Source organism: Capricornis sumatraensis, chromosome 1 (assembly GCF_032405125.1).
Source record: "Capricornis sumatraensis isolate serow.1 chromosome 1, serow.2, whole genome shotgun sequence".
Lineage (NCBI taxonomy): Eukaryota > Metazoa > Chordata > Mammalia > Artiodactyla > Bovidae > Capricornis > Capricornis sumatraensis.
This window is the reverse complement of record NC_091069.1, coordinates 189,132,834-189,147,976: the sequence shown is the minus strand read 5'-3', so window position 1 is coordinate 189,147,976 and position 15,143 is coordinate 189,132,834. Positions and strand designations below refer to the sequence as shown.

The window sequence follows — 15,143 nt, the reverse complement described above, 5'->3', positions numbered from 1 at the left end:
TGCGCGCGGGGTCGGGAGGGGCTGGACAGGCCGGGGCTTGGTAGGGCCTGGGGCGGGGGCTGCCGAGCCGTCTAAATCAGATTCGGGCCCAATCCCTCAGCGGCGGTCCCCTCTCTTGCTTCAGCGGAGGGGCCAACGGCTGACTGGCCCGGAAAGGTCCCTGTGCTCTGCTGGGGGGTGAAAAACAAAGGTAGGGGAGAACTCGGAGGGGGTCGCTAGGCCCAGAAACGGGGGTTGCTTGGAATTAGGACCCTCGCTCTCTCTCATCCCCTTCCTTTCTCCTTCCCTTCTTTGCGGGTCCCCCAGGAGCACCCCCAGGGAGGTGCACTTTGAGCCACCTGGCCTTCGGCTAGTGCGGGGGGTTGGGGTGGAGATGGGGAGGGAACGGGAATGGGTGAGGCCAGAGGGAAGGGAGGTCTAGGTGCCTGGGAGGCGGGCGTGGTGGGGACAGAGGTCGCTTCTCCCTGGCAGGGCCCAAAGAGAAACCGGAGTAGGTGCTGACGTCTAGCAGCCATGGGGGAACACGGCCTGCTGGGGCTTTGCGTTCTCTATGAGGGGCCGGAGGACAGAGCAGAGGGGGTGAGCACTAGTGTATGAGCAGCGTCAGGGAGAGTGTCAGGAGAGGCCAGTGCCCAGGAAACAGGCAGTGTGCAGGAGGAGGCAGCGCCGGGGTAAAGGGGCGCGCGGGAGGTCGCAGGGGGCTCCCGGGTAAGGGAGCAGTGCCCAGGAGCGGGCCGAAGTGAGAGCTGGCACCCTAGAGGAAGGGGCAATGTAAAGAAAGAGGTGGCATCTGTAGGACAGGGTAGTGCCAGGATGAAGAAGCACGTAGGAGAGCTTGTCTAGAAGGAGAGGACCGTGGTAGCGGAAAGGGAAGAACAGAGCTTAAGGGGCAGGACTCGAGGAGGGCAGTGGGTTTGGGGTTAATGCCCTGCTGAAGGAGTGGTGTGAGAGAAGAGAGCAGGAAAGGGGACGGTGCAGGCTTTCCTCTTCCCCATGGTGACATCATGGCAAATTCCCAAACTGGAGGGACCCGGCTCAGGTGACATCCAGCTGGGACGAGCCGGCCCGGGCCGGCCTGGGTGCCAGCAGGAAGGGCTGGGTTTTGCGCCCAGTCGGGCCAGCGCCCTGGGGGCGGGGTGCTGCTCCCCTCGCTCTCTGTGCGGACTTGCCCTCGGCGGGCACGCAGACCCGCACAGTAAGGCTCGGGCCGGGCTTCTCTGGGCCAAGGATCAAGGTCCCTGGCTGGGGCAGGCCGCTTGAGCATTCCAGTCTTCCAGACCCGGCTTCTGAAGAGGGCGCAGTAGAGCCTCGGGAGAGAGCCGGACGCGACGCCACCTCTGTTGGAGGTGGGACCCATCGTGTCGCCGCCCGGGGCGGGGTTTTCTGGACCCGAAACCAGCCCTCAGTTCTGAAACCTCTGGGAAACAATCGTTCGGGGCGGAAGTTAAGAAGCCCCGAGAGCTAGGCAGCGGAAGTGGCTGCGGTACAGTTCTTCTGTGCGCATGCGTTATTGTATTCCTTTGCTGCTGCCGTTTCAGCGCTGCGTCGTCTTAGCGCGCCTCTTTTCCTCCACGCGAGGGGGTGCGCTACCCCTAGTCGTCGTGGTCAGCGCGCCCAGTCCCTCTGCTACTCTCGTGGCCCCCTCACCATGGCGGGCATCCTTTTTGAGGATATTTTTGATGTAAAAGACATTGACCCGGAAGGCAAAAAGTTTGACCGAGGTAAGCAAGGTTTGGAGGGGCGGTTTCGGGGAAGGGGCTAATCTCGGGTACCCGCCCCCAGGCCGCTTGTCCACCCACTTTCGCGTGGCCTTTCCCTACCGGCGGGTCCTGGTGTGGGAACCTCTCTCGAGAAATAATTTTATAGATAAGAAAACGGAGACTCCCGAGCTCTCCCTGGTTTCACACAAGCTGTGCTCGCTGCCTGGGTGGCCTTTTCTCCTGGTGCTGGTGGACTCCAGGCATCTTTTCTAATCGCTCCCCGCTCTGGACCGGGCGCTGTACTTAACACTTTACACGCGCTTTGTCTCACTTATTCTCTTCCAAGAGTAGGCGGTGTCTTACCCATTTTGCTCTGAGAGGCTAAGCAGCCCACCCAAGGTTGTACAGTGAATAATCCGACTTCACAACCCATTCCTCAGAGTCTTTAGCTCTTTGTAAAATCTTCTCAGAGTTTAAGAGTAGACTGCTTGGTATACACCTCTTTTTTCTGTCATTTATCAATAATTGTCCTGGGTGTCTCTTCCTTTGCTTGGACACTGATAAGTTCTTCGGGACAAACACCAGTTCTTACACATCTTGATAATCAATCCCCTTAGCACAGCACCTGACACAGGAAGAGGAAACCTTAGGATGAATGAATACCTTGTCCCAAATCAGGTTATTTCTTAATCACTTAGGTTGGCCTAGAACCTGGATATTATTTATTGCCAGAGGATCTTTGATTCTTTTCTGTGGATTCTGTCCACTGGCCACAGGTTGTCTCCCCTTTCCTTCCTGCATGTGTGATTCTGATTGAGCCTGTACTTCTGTGAGAGCAGATGAGAGGCCAGTGGATACAGACTGCATTAGACTGAGTATTCTGTTGCATCCAGGCCCCTGAAGTACCTGTCTGCCCTGCCCTGTAGGGTCTGCCCTGGGCCACAGGCAGTTAACTTCTGCCACTCTTCCCCTCCAGTGTCTCGGCTGCATTGTGAGAGTGAATCTTTCAAGATGGACCTCATCCTTGATGTAAACATTCAGATTTACCCTGTAGACTTGGGTAAGTATTGAACACAAACAGCAGGAGGCTTTTTGCCATCTCAGCTGTTCTCCACCCTCTGATACCGCTGTTGTTTTCAGGTGACAAGTTCCGGTTGGTCATAGCCAGTACCTTATATGAAGATGGTACTCTGGATGATGGTGAATACAACCCCACAGATGATAGGCCTTCCAGGTGAGGGGATGGAAAAGGGAGCACCTGAAATGTGCCTGAGGACTAAGTGGATAGTTGTATAGAAAGACCCTTACTTAATTCATGAAATAAATGATTATCAGCAGACTCTGTTAGCTTAAGAAAAGTGCAGCACTTAAGAATCCAGACATCCAGGTGTTTATCCAAAGCAGTGATTACAGTGTGAGTTGTCACTTTTTGATAGTGGAGGAAATGAGCACTGAATGACCTAGGCTCTGTGGGCCTTGTGTCTTGGGAGGGAGTTTGGTGTGATGGAAAGGCTTTGGACGCCCACTCAGTTCACATCTCAGCTCTACCACTTATTTGTTGGATAACCTTAACCTCCTTCAACCTTAGTTTTTTCTCATCAGTAACATTGATGGTCATACCTAGCTCACAGGGTTGCTGTGAGGATTGAATGACATCACATTTAGAAAGTGCCTGGTGTTATGATGCTGGCGTATAGTTACCAGTTACCATTTTTTTAAAGGGCCTCTTACTTTTGTTAACTGTATTTAAGAATAACTGCCCCTATTGTTCCACAGGGCTGACCAATTTGAGTATGTCATGTATGGGAAAGTTTACAGGATTGAGGGAGACGAAACTTCTACTGAAGCAGCAACACGCCTGTAAGTTCCGCGGTCTTGTGAGAGCCCTTTCCCTTCTCATTTTGTGAGAATTTGGGCTATGCTTTGAAAATCTGGACCATCCTCAGGCTCCCTGGATTTCTTTCTTCAAGCACCTCAGACCTAGCGGGACCCAGAAAGGAACTGTTTTGGGAACAGTTTCAGTCTGAAATGTAGGCTGGTCAGTTTGCCCTCTGTCAGGATCTTAAGGCCTGTGATCTAAATGAGAAACTGTTAATCTTGCTGAGTGAAATGCCAAGGAAAGTTACTTCTCCAAGAACTAAATGCAGCATAAGTGATTAAACTGCTAGGCTTTTTTGTTTGTGTGTGTGTGTGTTTTGCTACTCTGCAATCCAATCCCTAGTTCTTTGGTTTCTCTGCCCAACTATTTTTTCCTTTTCTTTAAAACCTTATTAAAACAATATGTGCCCTTTGCAAGAAATTTGAAAAGCAGAAAAGTAATATGAAGAAGGAAAAAAGTCACGTATAATTCTATAACCAGAGGGAATCTTCTACATAAACATTCTTGAATGTTCTAGGTTTTTTTTTTTCTATGTACTTTTTTCTTTGAGATCATGTTGTTTATTACAATGTTTTGTTCTGTTCCATTTGCTTAATGTTATGTAAAACATGTTTCCTCGTGTCAATTTAAAGCTTTTCCTAAACATTTTTTTTTAATTCCTAAACATTTTTATAGCTGTGTAACATTCCAATAAATGGATGTATCTTAATTGATTTGACCATTTCCCTTATTTTGGTCATGGAGTATTTTCCACTTTTCTGATATAAAAAACACTGCCTTGCACATATCTGTGCCGTCATCTTTGTCTGAAATTTGGTTCCTAATGACAGAACTCTAGAAGGGTGCCTTTTTTCTTAGGCTGGCATGGAGAGTAGCTGAGTAGCAGTTTTTGCTCTGGCACTCAGACTCACGGGACTGGGTCTTCTGTTTCAGCTCTGCCTACGTGTCCTATGGGGGCCTGCTCATGAGGCTGCAGGGTGATGCCAACAACCTGCATGGATTTGAAGTGGACTCCAGAGTGTATCTGCTCATGAAGAAACTGGCCTTCTGAACCACCCAGGAAGCTAGCCTTGCTGCTTAGTCACTCAGGTCCTGGATGTTAGTTCAACCCGAATAGCAGTTGCTGTTGTTCACCTGTTCAAAAGGGGCTGACTCTCTGTCCACCCTGAGTGCATCTTTAGCAGGTCTGGACTCAGTGGGAAACTGACTTGCCGGTGAAAGACCCAGTGGGAGAGCTTAAGATGTTTTATGTACATGCTTTTTAAATTAAACTTTACTTTTTCAGACTCTTTTCCCTTCCTTTTTAAAAAAGGTTTTCCCATTTTAAAATCATTTTTTTCAACTTGCTTGTGGTACATTACGTTTCTGGCCCACAGCCAGATGATCACGTGTCAATACAGGATCTATCCCAACCTTTCAGTATCTGGGTTCAGGATTATCTCAGGCTCCTGGCTGACCATCCCCAGCATTTCCCCTCCAAGGTGATTTTCTGTGTGGGAGAGAAAGTGTTGTGCTTTTGGCTCCTGAGGGTACCACCCATTTGGCACAGAATTTTGAATAGGCAAGGAGCCTTGCTTATGTTCTTCCAACACTTTCAGTCTCTCAGGAAGTCAGATCACGTTGACTTGAATGTGTTGCCTGCATAGCCTGGATGCATTCATCATTTTTATGGAAGCTTTGAGATGAGGCTTTTAGAGACAAACATGGGACACGACTCTGAAGATGAGAGCAAGAACGATCTGGTGGTTGTGGAAGCAAGTGGATGAGCTAGCTCTGCTCTACATTCTAGTGGTGACCTGGAGGGAGGGTAAGTGGCGGTGGTTTTCACCAGTGACACTGAACAGAGAGCTGCCACACAGACCAGTGAAATGGACAGGGCAGCAATACCAATTAGGTTGGCAGTTCAGTGCCAGTGCCCTGGACAATACACTAGCCTGACTGCAGTCACTAATTTAACAGTAGGAGGAAGAACAAAGTTGAGGCAGTGGTGATGCTTGCAAGGACTCCAGCATCTGAGCTCGGTCTTCAGCCTGGCATTTGTGGTCTCAAAGTACATGGGACCCTGATTTCCCCTGGTAAGTTCAGGGTAACAATTCAGAAAGATTTTTTGTGTGTGTTAAGCTGTTGTCTCTTGATTTCCCAGTTTTGCCATGGGAGCTGGTCGTCCTGCTGGGATGCCTGGGGTATTTCCTTCCCCATCATTTTCAGGTCTTTACTGGAGGTGTTAGGAATAGTATTTACAGAAATGGGTTGAAAATGAATGGCCTCCGAAGGGGGGTGAAGGATGGGTGGGGTGGTTGAGGAGAAAAGATGTTTCCTTTGCTTTACTGTGGGATGGGGGAGAGTGAGGGGAGAGGGAAATAGGACATGAATTGAGTTGGGGTGAATTTTTATGGAATCCTAGAACCTTTTCCATGCAGTCAAAAAAAATTTTTTTTGTAGGGATTGGAGAAGGATGGATTTAGATAAGAAAGGGAACCTAATTACCAATAATGGTTTGTTGGGTAGCAGACTGTCCTAGCTGCCCTGGGGTGGCAGAAGAAAGAGAGCTGGCATACAGCTGAATAGAGATAAGAGTGTCCTCATTGTAACAATTTTTTGCCTTTTCTGTAAAGGGAGGAAGGGACAGAATCAGCCAGATAGAATGACGGGTTAGACGTTCAATAGAGGCAAGTTAGTTTACACTGGAGCAGCCCATGAGTTGTTTGCATTTGCCCCAGGGTAAGTCAGATGCCAGCCCTGGATGCCTGGAGCTTTCTGGCTATGTACTTCTTTGTAACTTTGCCATCTTTGTCTCAGCTGACTGTGCTGAAAACTTTTCTTTGTCTTCGGTCCCTTTTGCATCTCATGTACTGGGTGCTGGCTTTCATGTACCACGAAGTGTTTCATTTGATCATTAGATTTAGCCTCTGTTAATATTTCAGTAAATCAAAATTTCTGCTTACCATTCCCTTGACTCCACATTGGAATTTGTAGTGTGGATAAACGGATTCTCTTCTAGGCAGAAATTGTCACCATCTGAGATTTGGACAGCACTTTTGAGCTTTGTGCGTTTGTTGATTTTTTTTTTTCTCCATGGCAACTGTTCTGTTCAGGAAGTGGGGTAGGGGGAACACCTGGAGATGCCTAAATTGGTCGCCCCACCAAGAGCTTTGGTTTTCTACTCAGAACTCATTTAACTGTTGATGTGTACTCTCTAAGGACTTGGAAATTTCTTCCAGTAAATAGAGACACTGATTGATACATTGGACAGTGCACCACACTGGGGAGCATTTGGGCTCCAGACTAAGTCAGCATAGGGTGTTTCTTTTCCTGTTCACAGGCTATGAAACCACTGGGAACTTGCTCCTCATCTGTAAAGCAGAGATGTTAATAACCTACCTTATAGGGACGTGTGAGTGTTAAAGGTAATGTGCATGAAGTTCCTGACATGAGGGCTTTCACTCTTGTTTTGGAATGCCTTTAATGACCCTGGGGTTTTTGTGGTGTTTGGAACCCTAGGTTTCTGGCTCCTCTACCTAATGGTAGCTTTTGCTGTCTTTTGGGGAGTTTGAAGTGGGAGAGGAAAAGCTTCCAACAGCTTTCCTGCAGGAGCCTCTGGAGGTAGTGTTGACCTTTGCAATGGAGTGTTTAGGGCAATATAAACCTCTTCTTCCTAAGTACCAAGGTGACATTTATTCAAAAAGCCCCATAAGCCTAGCTTCTTTTCTAGACATCCCCAGGCAGAGTTTATGGTGGTCACACAGGTTTGCATTTCAGATAGCTGATACTTCTGGGAATTGGGAAATGAGCCTTCAACTTGCACTTGACTTGTACTTGCCCCTCCTGCTGTGTGAGCCCTGGGAGACTGACTCAAGCCACTTCCTGCATTTCCCCCTGACCTCCACAGGAGGGAGGCAGGAACCCGCGCCTGGCGAAGCTTCCTGCTGAGCTGCTGAAGTGCTGGCTGTTTGCTCAGCTGTCACATCCAAGTCTCATCTTGTCTTGACTGACCCCATCTATACAGCCTTACCTGGGGTGTAAGGTTCTCCAGAGCTTCCTGTTAGCTTCTCTCAGGGTGGGGGGTGGGGGGTGGGGGGGGGAGGGATCTGTTGCCCATGAGAAGAACATCCTCCCTTCACTTTTTAGGTAGCTTTGAGTCCTGTCGTTTCTTCATTATTTAATCCCTCTCAGTTTTGTCTGTTATGGAGGAAATTTTCTGAGAGACCTCTCATTCATTTCTCAAGAGTAAGGGTCTCCTAAGAAAAGGGGATCAGAGCTCCATTAAAAATGATAGTAAAGAGACTAGAGAGGCTAACCTTAGTTCTGAGCAGAAAACACAGGCTTTTTTCCCCTGAGATAAGTTCTACCTCTGTTCAGAAGCTAGGTCAGGTCAGGCCTTTGTAGAATTATCACACGAAAAATATATAGAAAATTAGTAAGTTGTAAATTTGTGCAGAAAATAGACCAGAGATAACTAACTGCTCTGGTGAATATTATTGATGGTTTAAAAAAATAGCTTTTGAAGTTTTTTGGCATATAGTAAAAAATTATACTTTTTCTGTCCTGCATGTCCCCCTTCACCAGGACTTTGGGTGTCCGGTGAAAGCAGGAAATCTGATAAAGGCCTACCTCGTGGATATTGTGGATTCAGTTCTAGACCACTACAATAAAGTGAATATCACAGGAAGCAAATCACACAATTTGCTTTTGGTTTCCTGGTGCATATAAAAGTCACATTTCCATGATACTGTGGTCTATTAAGTGTATAATAGCACCAAGTCTAAAAAAGTAATGCACATACCTTCATTAAAAAATACTTTATTGTTAAAAAATGCTAACCATCATCTGACAACACAGGGTTGCCACAAACCTTCAATCTGTAAAAAATACAGTATCTACAAAGGGCAATAAAATGAGGTATGCCTGTATAGCTGCAGTTGTCTCCCAGGGCCTCTCCTACAAGTAAGGGGACTGTACATGGAGGCTGACATTGGCAGTGCTGAGTACCTTACTCTTCCTGAGACAGATTCCGGAAGTGAGAGTGGGCTGCAACTAGAAGAGAACTGGAAGAGTTGGGTGTGATGGCTGAGGGGTCAGGAAGCAGGGGTTGGAGCTGGACCGTGGGGATGGGTGAGGTGGGCGAAGGAGAGAAGAGTGTGTATTGTCCAGGGGGAGGATGGGCTGGGGAAGGAGAATCTCCAGGCTGGAGGTAAGGTGGCAGGGAGCCCATGTCTGAAGTTCCCAGAGGAATATCCGGGGCTCCTAGGGCCCTGGGTGAGGGCCCAGGAAAGAGTCCATGAATTCCACTTAAGGGTCCTTGTGTTCCATTCAGGTGTCCAGGGATTTGGCCTAAGGACCTGGAGGTTTGGTTCAGCTGACCAGGAATCTTGGCTCTGAATCCTTGCAGCCTGTTCGGAAGTCCAAAGCCAGTAGTTCTGGCTGAGACACTGGAGTTGGTCTCCAACAATCCAGAAGTCCTGTTTGGGAGCTTGTTCAGTGTGAGCAATGGAGAGATGCTGCCTGGGACAGCTGTGGCGGGTGGGGCCCGCTTGGCACAGAGGCTGGGCCCCACTACAAGCAGCAGGAAGCGCACCTTTCCTCGGAGCAGCTGTTGGAAGTTCAGGAAGATGGCACTGGGATCCTTGTGAGCTGTGGTCCTGCCCTGTGGAGGAAGCTGAGGGCAGAGGATGGGCCTGAGGCCAGAGACCTGGGCCAGATATCATGCCTGCCTGTCTACGTGGGGAAGATAAGGTGCCAGAACCCAGGCTTTGAGACTGGGAGGATGCACTCCTTAGCAGGTCAGCTCTTCCACTCTCAGGATTTCCAGAATTTTCTAAGGGGACTGAGTCAGAAAAGAAATATTCTCTAACTCCCTTGACTGGGGACTTACCTGGGTTCCTAGGAGGCCCTGCAGGGCCCCAAGGAGGAGACGGACCTGCCCAGAAAGCTGCACCAGGAGGGATGAGAGGCAAGTGGGGCCCAGCTGTCCCCGCGCTGCCATCACTGCCTCCAGCAGAAGGGTCGCGGTTCCCAGAACGTCCTGTGCTTTGGTCTGCTCCTGGGAAAGAGATGGAAGAGAGAAGCAGACAGCTTCAAAGGGTATTCGAATGGCGGGTGGGGAGTCTGTAAGAGCAGCCAGCAGAATGAATCATAGGAGCTGAGAATTGGACAGGACCTAGGTCCCACCCAGCACAGGAATTCCTTCAGTCTCCCGACAATTGGTCATCAGCCTCTGCTTGAATAACTCCAGTGTCCGGTAACCCAGCTGGCTCTTAACACGTAATTTCAGTAAGAAAAGCTCTTTTTATTTTTATTTTTTTCCCATTCTTACATTATTCTGTAATCTGCCCTATTATAGCTTTTACCTCTTGGTTCTAGTGCTGCAAATCCAGTCTTCCTTCTACAGAATGTTAGGATCATACGATTTTTAAAAGCTTAACATCCTTAGATACGAGACCATCGTAAAAATGATAAAGATGAAGGGAAGGGACTTACTGATAAATGGCAGAACAGAATCTACAAGGATCACTAGCAATTGCCCCTCCTCCCTGGCCTGGTCCCCAGAAGACCTGAGGGAAGCAAGGGAATTCTAGGTGTCTTGAGGGCAGAAGAGCTGACCTGCTCAGCAGTACTCCCTTCTAGAAGGTTCTTCAGTCTCAGACTAAAGCAATCTGTGCTCTACCATGATGGCTACTCTTCTCCAACCCAATCACATGAGCTTTAGTATTTTTTTAAACCATTCCTCACATAACGTATTTTCTAACCTCTCACTGTTCAGGTTGCTTCGACATGCTAGTTTAGTATGGGCCCCTGAGTAAATTAGCATGCATCTAAAAGAAGATAGCTAGTACTCAATGCAGTAGTGTAAGTGTAGTCCACAGACACAGAGAACAAACCTATGGATACCAAGGGGGAAATGGGGGGTGGGGTGAACTCAGAGATTGGGATTAACACATATACACTATTGATACCATGTATAAAATAGGTAACTAATGAGAACCTACTGTATAGCACAGGGAACTCTATTCAAAGATCTGTGGTGACCTAAAAGGGAAGAAGTCCAAAAAACGGGATATGTATATGTATAGCTGATTCACTTTGCTGTACAAAGGAAACTAACACAACATTGTAAAGCAACTATATTCCAATAAAAATTTTTTTAAACGTGCAGTCCACTCAGAATAGAGCTTTTTAGGAATGTTTCTACAAAGTGGATGTTAAACATCTAAAGCTACCTAGGATCTCTAGCTTTTTAAGTAGCTGCTGCTTCAGTAATATTACAATGCTAAGTTTGAGGCAATCCAACCCTCCCAGGTCTTTTTCATAGTAAGTTCTAGGGCTAAAAATTTATGTGAGGGAAGCAGGGGCACTGTGGCCTGAAAGTTGGAAGCAGATTTTATTCAGTTACTTCACACACATCCAGAGTTTTATATACATCTGTTATATACATCTTTGGTTTTGACCTAGCCTTTTAGCAATTTGAACCTTCATTCTGTCTTTTGTTATTTTAGCTGTGCCTCCCAGTTTTGTGTCATCAGAGGATGATAGATCCGTCTTGCTTCTTCACACCAACTTAAGGTTGAACAGATTAAGATGAATAAGTTCTGGGGGTCTAATATACAGTGATTACAGTTCATAATACTGAATTATGTGCACTTGAAATGTGCTGCTGCTGCTGCTAAGTCACTTAAGTCGTGTCCGACTCTGTGTGACCCCATAGATGGCAGCCCACCAGGCTCTTCTGTCCGTGGGATTCTCCAGGCAAGAACACTGGAGTGGGTTGCCATTTCCTTCTTCAATGTATGCATGCATGCATGCTAAGTTGCTTCAGTCATGTCCGACTCTGTGCGACCTTATGGACAGCAGCTCACCAGGCTCCTCTGTCCACGGGATTCTCTAGGCAAGAATACTGGAAGGGGTTGCCATTTCCTTCTCCATAAAATGTGCTAAGAGAGTCGATTTTAAATGTTCTCACCACAAAAAAGAAATATTAGGGCTCCCCCGGTCATCCAGTGGTTAAGAATCCACCTGCCAATGCAGGGGACATGGGTTCGATCCCTGGTCCAGGCAGATCCTACATGCTGTGGGGCAACAAAGCCCATGAGCCACGACTACTGAGCTCCTGCTCTGGAGCCCTCGAGCTGCCGCTACCTAGGCCTGCATGCCCTAGAGCCCGTGGTCCACAACAAGAGAAGCCACCACAATGAGAAGTCTGTGTACTGCAACTAGAGAGCAGCTCCTGCTCTCTGTAACTAGAGAAAAGCCATGCAGCAAAGATGACGCCTGCTGCCAAAAAAATAAATAAGAAATATTAATTACAAGATGTGATGCAGGTACTAGCTAATGTTAATCATTTCATGATATATGTATATTATATCAACACGTTGTATACTGCCTTAAACTTACACAATGTTATATGCCCATGATATCTCAATAAAGCTGAAAAAAGGGAAAAATCTGAATTTAAAGGTCAAGGAGGCTAATAGTATGCTACAAAATAAATCGACTACTGTTTCTTGCCTTAAAAAAAGAAAGGTTGAATGGAAATAGGTCAAAGGCATGGCCACAAGAGACCTCTATCCAGCTTTTCATGGTCAGCCTTGACTCTATTTAACATACTGGGCCACAAGCCATCATCTTGTCCAGAAGATATCCCCATAGTAGAATGTATATTGGGCTAGGGTGGCCAAGTTGAAGTGGAGCTCTTTTTAAAAGAGAGCTCAGAAAATTTGAAAAATCCATGGGAATCAGTAGGAAACAGATGAAAACAGGATTAGGGAAACCAAGGGAAAGGATGGCTTTCTTACCGTCTGGGTTTTCCATTCTCCCAAGCTGAAGTCCACAGCAGGCAGAAGGACAGGTGTGGACAAAGGGTTAACGTCTGGACACTGGCTCTGTTGAAAAAGATTGGTGGGGTGGTGGAGAGGGCACGTTATGGTGGCCCAATTACCAGGATAGGCTTCCATGCGTAATACAACCAGACCGGAGCTTTTAAGAGAGCATTTGATTATAAAGAGTAATCTTTGTAAAGGGGTAGTAATCGGATCAGGGAGTGGTGGTGGTGGTCTTACTAAGACAATATTGGAAGGGTAGTGATTGGTTTGGGGAGTGAGAGGGAGTGGTGGGAGTGAGGGTATATCTCCAGTTAAGTGGGCAGAAGGGAGAGTGCTTGGGGATTCTCACCAGTCTGCTGTGAAGGACATGGGAGTCACGAAGCAGTTTATTTAGGAGTCGGGGGTCACAGGCAGGAGGAGCCGGGCTGGACAGAGTTATTCTTGCAGTTAGGAGAAGGATGACCACGAGGAGCAATTCTTAGATGAGGAGAGGTGAAGTTGAAAGGGGTGGATAAGGAAGAAATCATTGTCGTTTGGCGGTCCAGAAATTCCTATTTAGGACCCAGACCTGAAATCCAGGGAATCTGCTGCTCAGAGACCTTATTCTGAGGTCGCCTCCCCCACATGCCGCCACCACAGCACATTTCCTGTCTCTTTTCCCTCTACCAGGTTCTGATTTGGCCCTAGTTCTCCCAAGGGTTTTCTTACCAGTCAGCTCCATTCTGGCCAGGCTGTCTGCTTGGAGTGGCTCCCTGAATGGGGCCTCTCCCCTGAATCCGTCCTGGGGCCATGGAGGCGGCTTGGGCTCTTGCACTTCTGGGCAGAGTGGGGTGGGGCACAGATGGGGCACAGGTTGGCCAAGGAGGAGGAGGATTTAGAACCTATCCTGCAAGTGACAAGAATGATGAACAATTAATGGAGTTTCAAGGAAAAGAAACTGCCTGGCTAGGGGAACAGACCCGTTGGGAGGGTGTGAGATGCTGACCAGCCTAGAACTGCTAAAGCCCCAACTGCTCCAGTCATCCTGTGATTGTCCCAGACAGTGTCTCCTCTTCGTCAGAGTTCCTCAGTACCTCTGAGGTGGCGCCAGTGCCCCAGGCCCCCGCCAAGAGCAGCAGGACAGAATATGTACACACACATCTAACTGCCTCAAAATCTGAGCAACCCTGCCTGTTTGGTTGGAGAAAACCTGGAATGGGGATAGAGAATGGACGCACTGGGGCTCAAGCCTGGAGAAAAGATTGGAAATGGCTATAGGGCCAGGGCCAGGACCCGGAGCTAGCAAACATGTACAATATGCCCAGGGGTAGCTTGGGGAGTGGGGTTGAGGAGGGGAATTGGACCAAAATTAAACTGAACTACTAAAAGTCGGTGATTAAAAGATTGAGAAGATGATGTGGGAGAAATTAATCTCTCATTCTTTTTCTATCTACTCCAACACATAAAGCCTCTAGGGGTTTTTCTTTGGTTATTCAAGGAGAAGAGATGGGCTAACAGTTCTGGAACTTCCTTCCTGAAGCAAGTTGCCCAGGAATGAGCACCTGCTGGGTGAGCTGATGCCTGCCTTACAGAGCTTACTTCACCTTAGACACCCACCATATCGGTCTCATAGCCCTCACCTTCCTCCCTGCCCCCTCTGCAGACCCCTTCTGGTTCCTTTGCAGGACCCCCCACATGGCTTCCTTCTTCTTTCACAAGTTGTGCAAAGAGGCCTGCACCTGATTCAATATTGGGATTTCCTGTAGGTCTGTCAACATTCATGAGCCCTCCTCCCATTACCCTCTCCTTGTGCCCTGGCTTGCCTGGCCCAGCTTCCCCAGCCCCAGGATTCAGAACCTCTTAAGCTCATTAGGAATGACTGGGTATGAATGGGGGTTGAGGCTGTGTCCACCTCGGTGCCATGTTCCCTAAGTCCGAAAAGCACTTTCTTTCTTGTTTTCTCCCTGGGCTCATGTCCCCTTTCTTGAGGGCCAGCTAGGACTGTGCTGTATTCCACTAAGTCTGTTATCGTCCCTCAGAACCCAGCACCCCACCCCCTACCCCTGCTCTGTCCTGCTCCTCCCATTCTGGGAAGGCCACACTCTTCTCGACAAAGGTCAGTGCCTGTAGGTTCCAGTTTGCCTACCCCTCCCCCAGCAGAGAGCCCAATTCCTCTTTCCTGTCCTTCCTACCCTCACTTAACTCCAAACCTGGCTTGCCACTCACCGGGTAGAGAAGGGCTCCAGGACTCAGGTCCAGAGCAGGCAGCACTCTGGGGAGCAGATAGGTAGGAAGACAGGTGGCTGTTGGGGCACTGCCTCTCTGGGGCACTGGGGTCACACGCCTGCCCAGGCCAATTCTGCCCAATCAGAGAGCAGGGAGCCACTAGACATAAGCAATGGCCCCCGGAAGTGACGCTTTCTCCTCCCACCTGCGTAGGACTTGGAGCCCCTGCCTGGACCATGGTTCACTAACGGAGCCCAGCTTTCCCACTCACGCATACCACACGGAGGATTTGAATAGGGGGATCTGTGTCTTCCTAGGAGCTGGGAAATCTGGGAGCCGGCTGGGGGAGAAGACGGGAGGGAAACAGTTTTTTTCCTAGGAGGAATCTGGCAGGACATTTTCACCCCTCAGGAAGAGGTACAGAGGTCTGGTTTTAGACTGGTGGGTCTCTCGGTCTCTGGCTGTCCAAATTTCTTTCCCCTGGACAACACACCTGCTGCTAAAATCTGTTAAGGCTCTTGCTTTCCTGCTTTCGTCACCAAT

The 15,143-nt window shown here is 48.4% G+C and overlaps 2 protein-coding genes across 5 annotated transcripts; one reads left to right on the top strand and one right to left on the bottom strand.

The window, feature by feature from the left end:
• Nucleotides 1-472: 472 nt before the first annotated feature.
• On the top strand, nucleotides 473-4,822 carry POLR2H (RNA polymerase II, I and III subunit H). Of its 2 annotated transcripts, XM_068965607.1 has the most exons (5): nucleotides 474-1,721; nucleotides 2,677-2,760; nucleotides 2,841-2,934; nucleotides 3,477-3,560; nucleotides 4,513-4,822. In XM_068965607.1, the coding sequence occupies exons 1-5, from the start codon at nucleotides 1,649-1,651 to the stop codon at nucleotides 4,628-4,630; spliced, it is 453 nt and encodes a 150-aa protein (XP_068821708.1). In that variant the 5' UTR covers nucleotides 474-1,648; the 3' UTR covers nucleotides 4,631-4,822. The 2 variants fall into 2 exon arrangements, with proteins under 2 accessions (XP_068821717.1, XP_068821708.1); XM_068965616.1 differs by lacking the exon at nucleotides 3,477-3,560 and having other exon boundaries at nucleotides 473-1,721.
• A 3,671-nt stretch (nucleotides 4,823-8,493) lies between these two features.
• Nucleotides 8,494-14,671, bottom strand: THPO (thrombopoietin). Of its 3 annotated transcripts, none has more exons than XM_068970719.1 (6): nucleotides 14,601-14,671; nucleotides 13,104-13,281; nucleotides 12,745-12,872; nucleotides 12,369-12,455; nucleotides 9,452-9,619; nucleotides 8,494-9,235 (listed from the first exon to the last, which is right to left on the bottom strand). In XM_068970719.1, exons 2-6 carry the CDS (start codon nucleotides 13,114-13,116, stop codon nucleotides 8,570-8,572), a joined length of 1,062 nt encoding a protein of 353 aa, XP_068826820.1. In that variant the 5' UTR covers nucleotides 13,117-13,281; nucleotides 14,601-14,671; the 3' UTR covers nucleotides 8,494-8,569. The 3 variants fall into 3 exon arrangements, with proteins under 3 accessions (XP_068826820.1, XP_068826828.1, XP_068826837.1); XM_068970727.1 differs by having other exon boundaries at nucleotides 8,494-9,223; XM_068970736.1 differs by having other exon boundaries at nucleotides 8,533-9,218.
• Between the last annotated feature and the right edge of the window lie 472 nt (nucleotides 14,672-15,143).

Bases quoted from the DNA above. Each gene is read 5' to 3' on its own strand.
- THPO (XM_068970719.1), bottom strand. The intron at 12,456-12,744 runs GTGAGAATCCCC...CTTTTTCAACAG, and splicing joins ATGTCCTTCACAGCAGACTG to AGCCAGTGTCCAGACGTTAA. The intron at 9,620-12,368 runs GTAAGAAAGCCA...TCTCTTTCCCAG, and splicing joins GAGAATGGAAAACCCAGACG to GAGCAGACCAAAGCACAGGA.
- POLR2H (XM_068965607.1), top strand. From the start codon at position 1,649: ATGGCGGGCATCCTTTTTGAGGATATTTTTGATGTAAAAGACATTGAC. The intron at 1,722-2,676 runs GTAAGCAAGGTT...CTTCCCCTCCAG, and splicing joins AGGCAAAAAGTTTGACCGAG to TGTCTCGGCTGCATTGTGAG. The intron at 2,761-2,840 runs GTAAGTATTGAA...TGTTGTTTTCAG, and splicing joins GATTTACCCTGTAGACTTGG to GTGACAAGTTCCGGTTGGTC.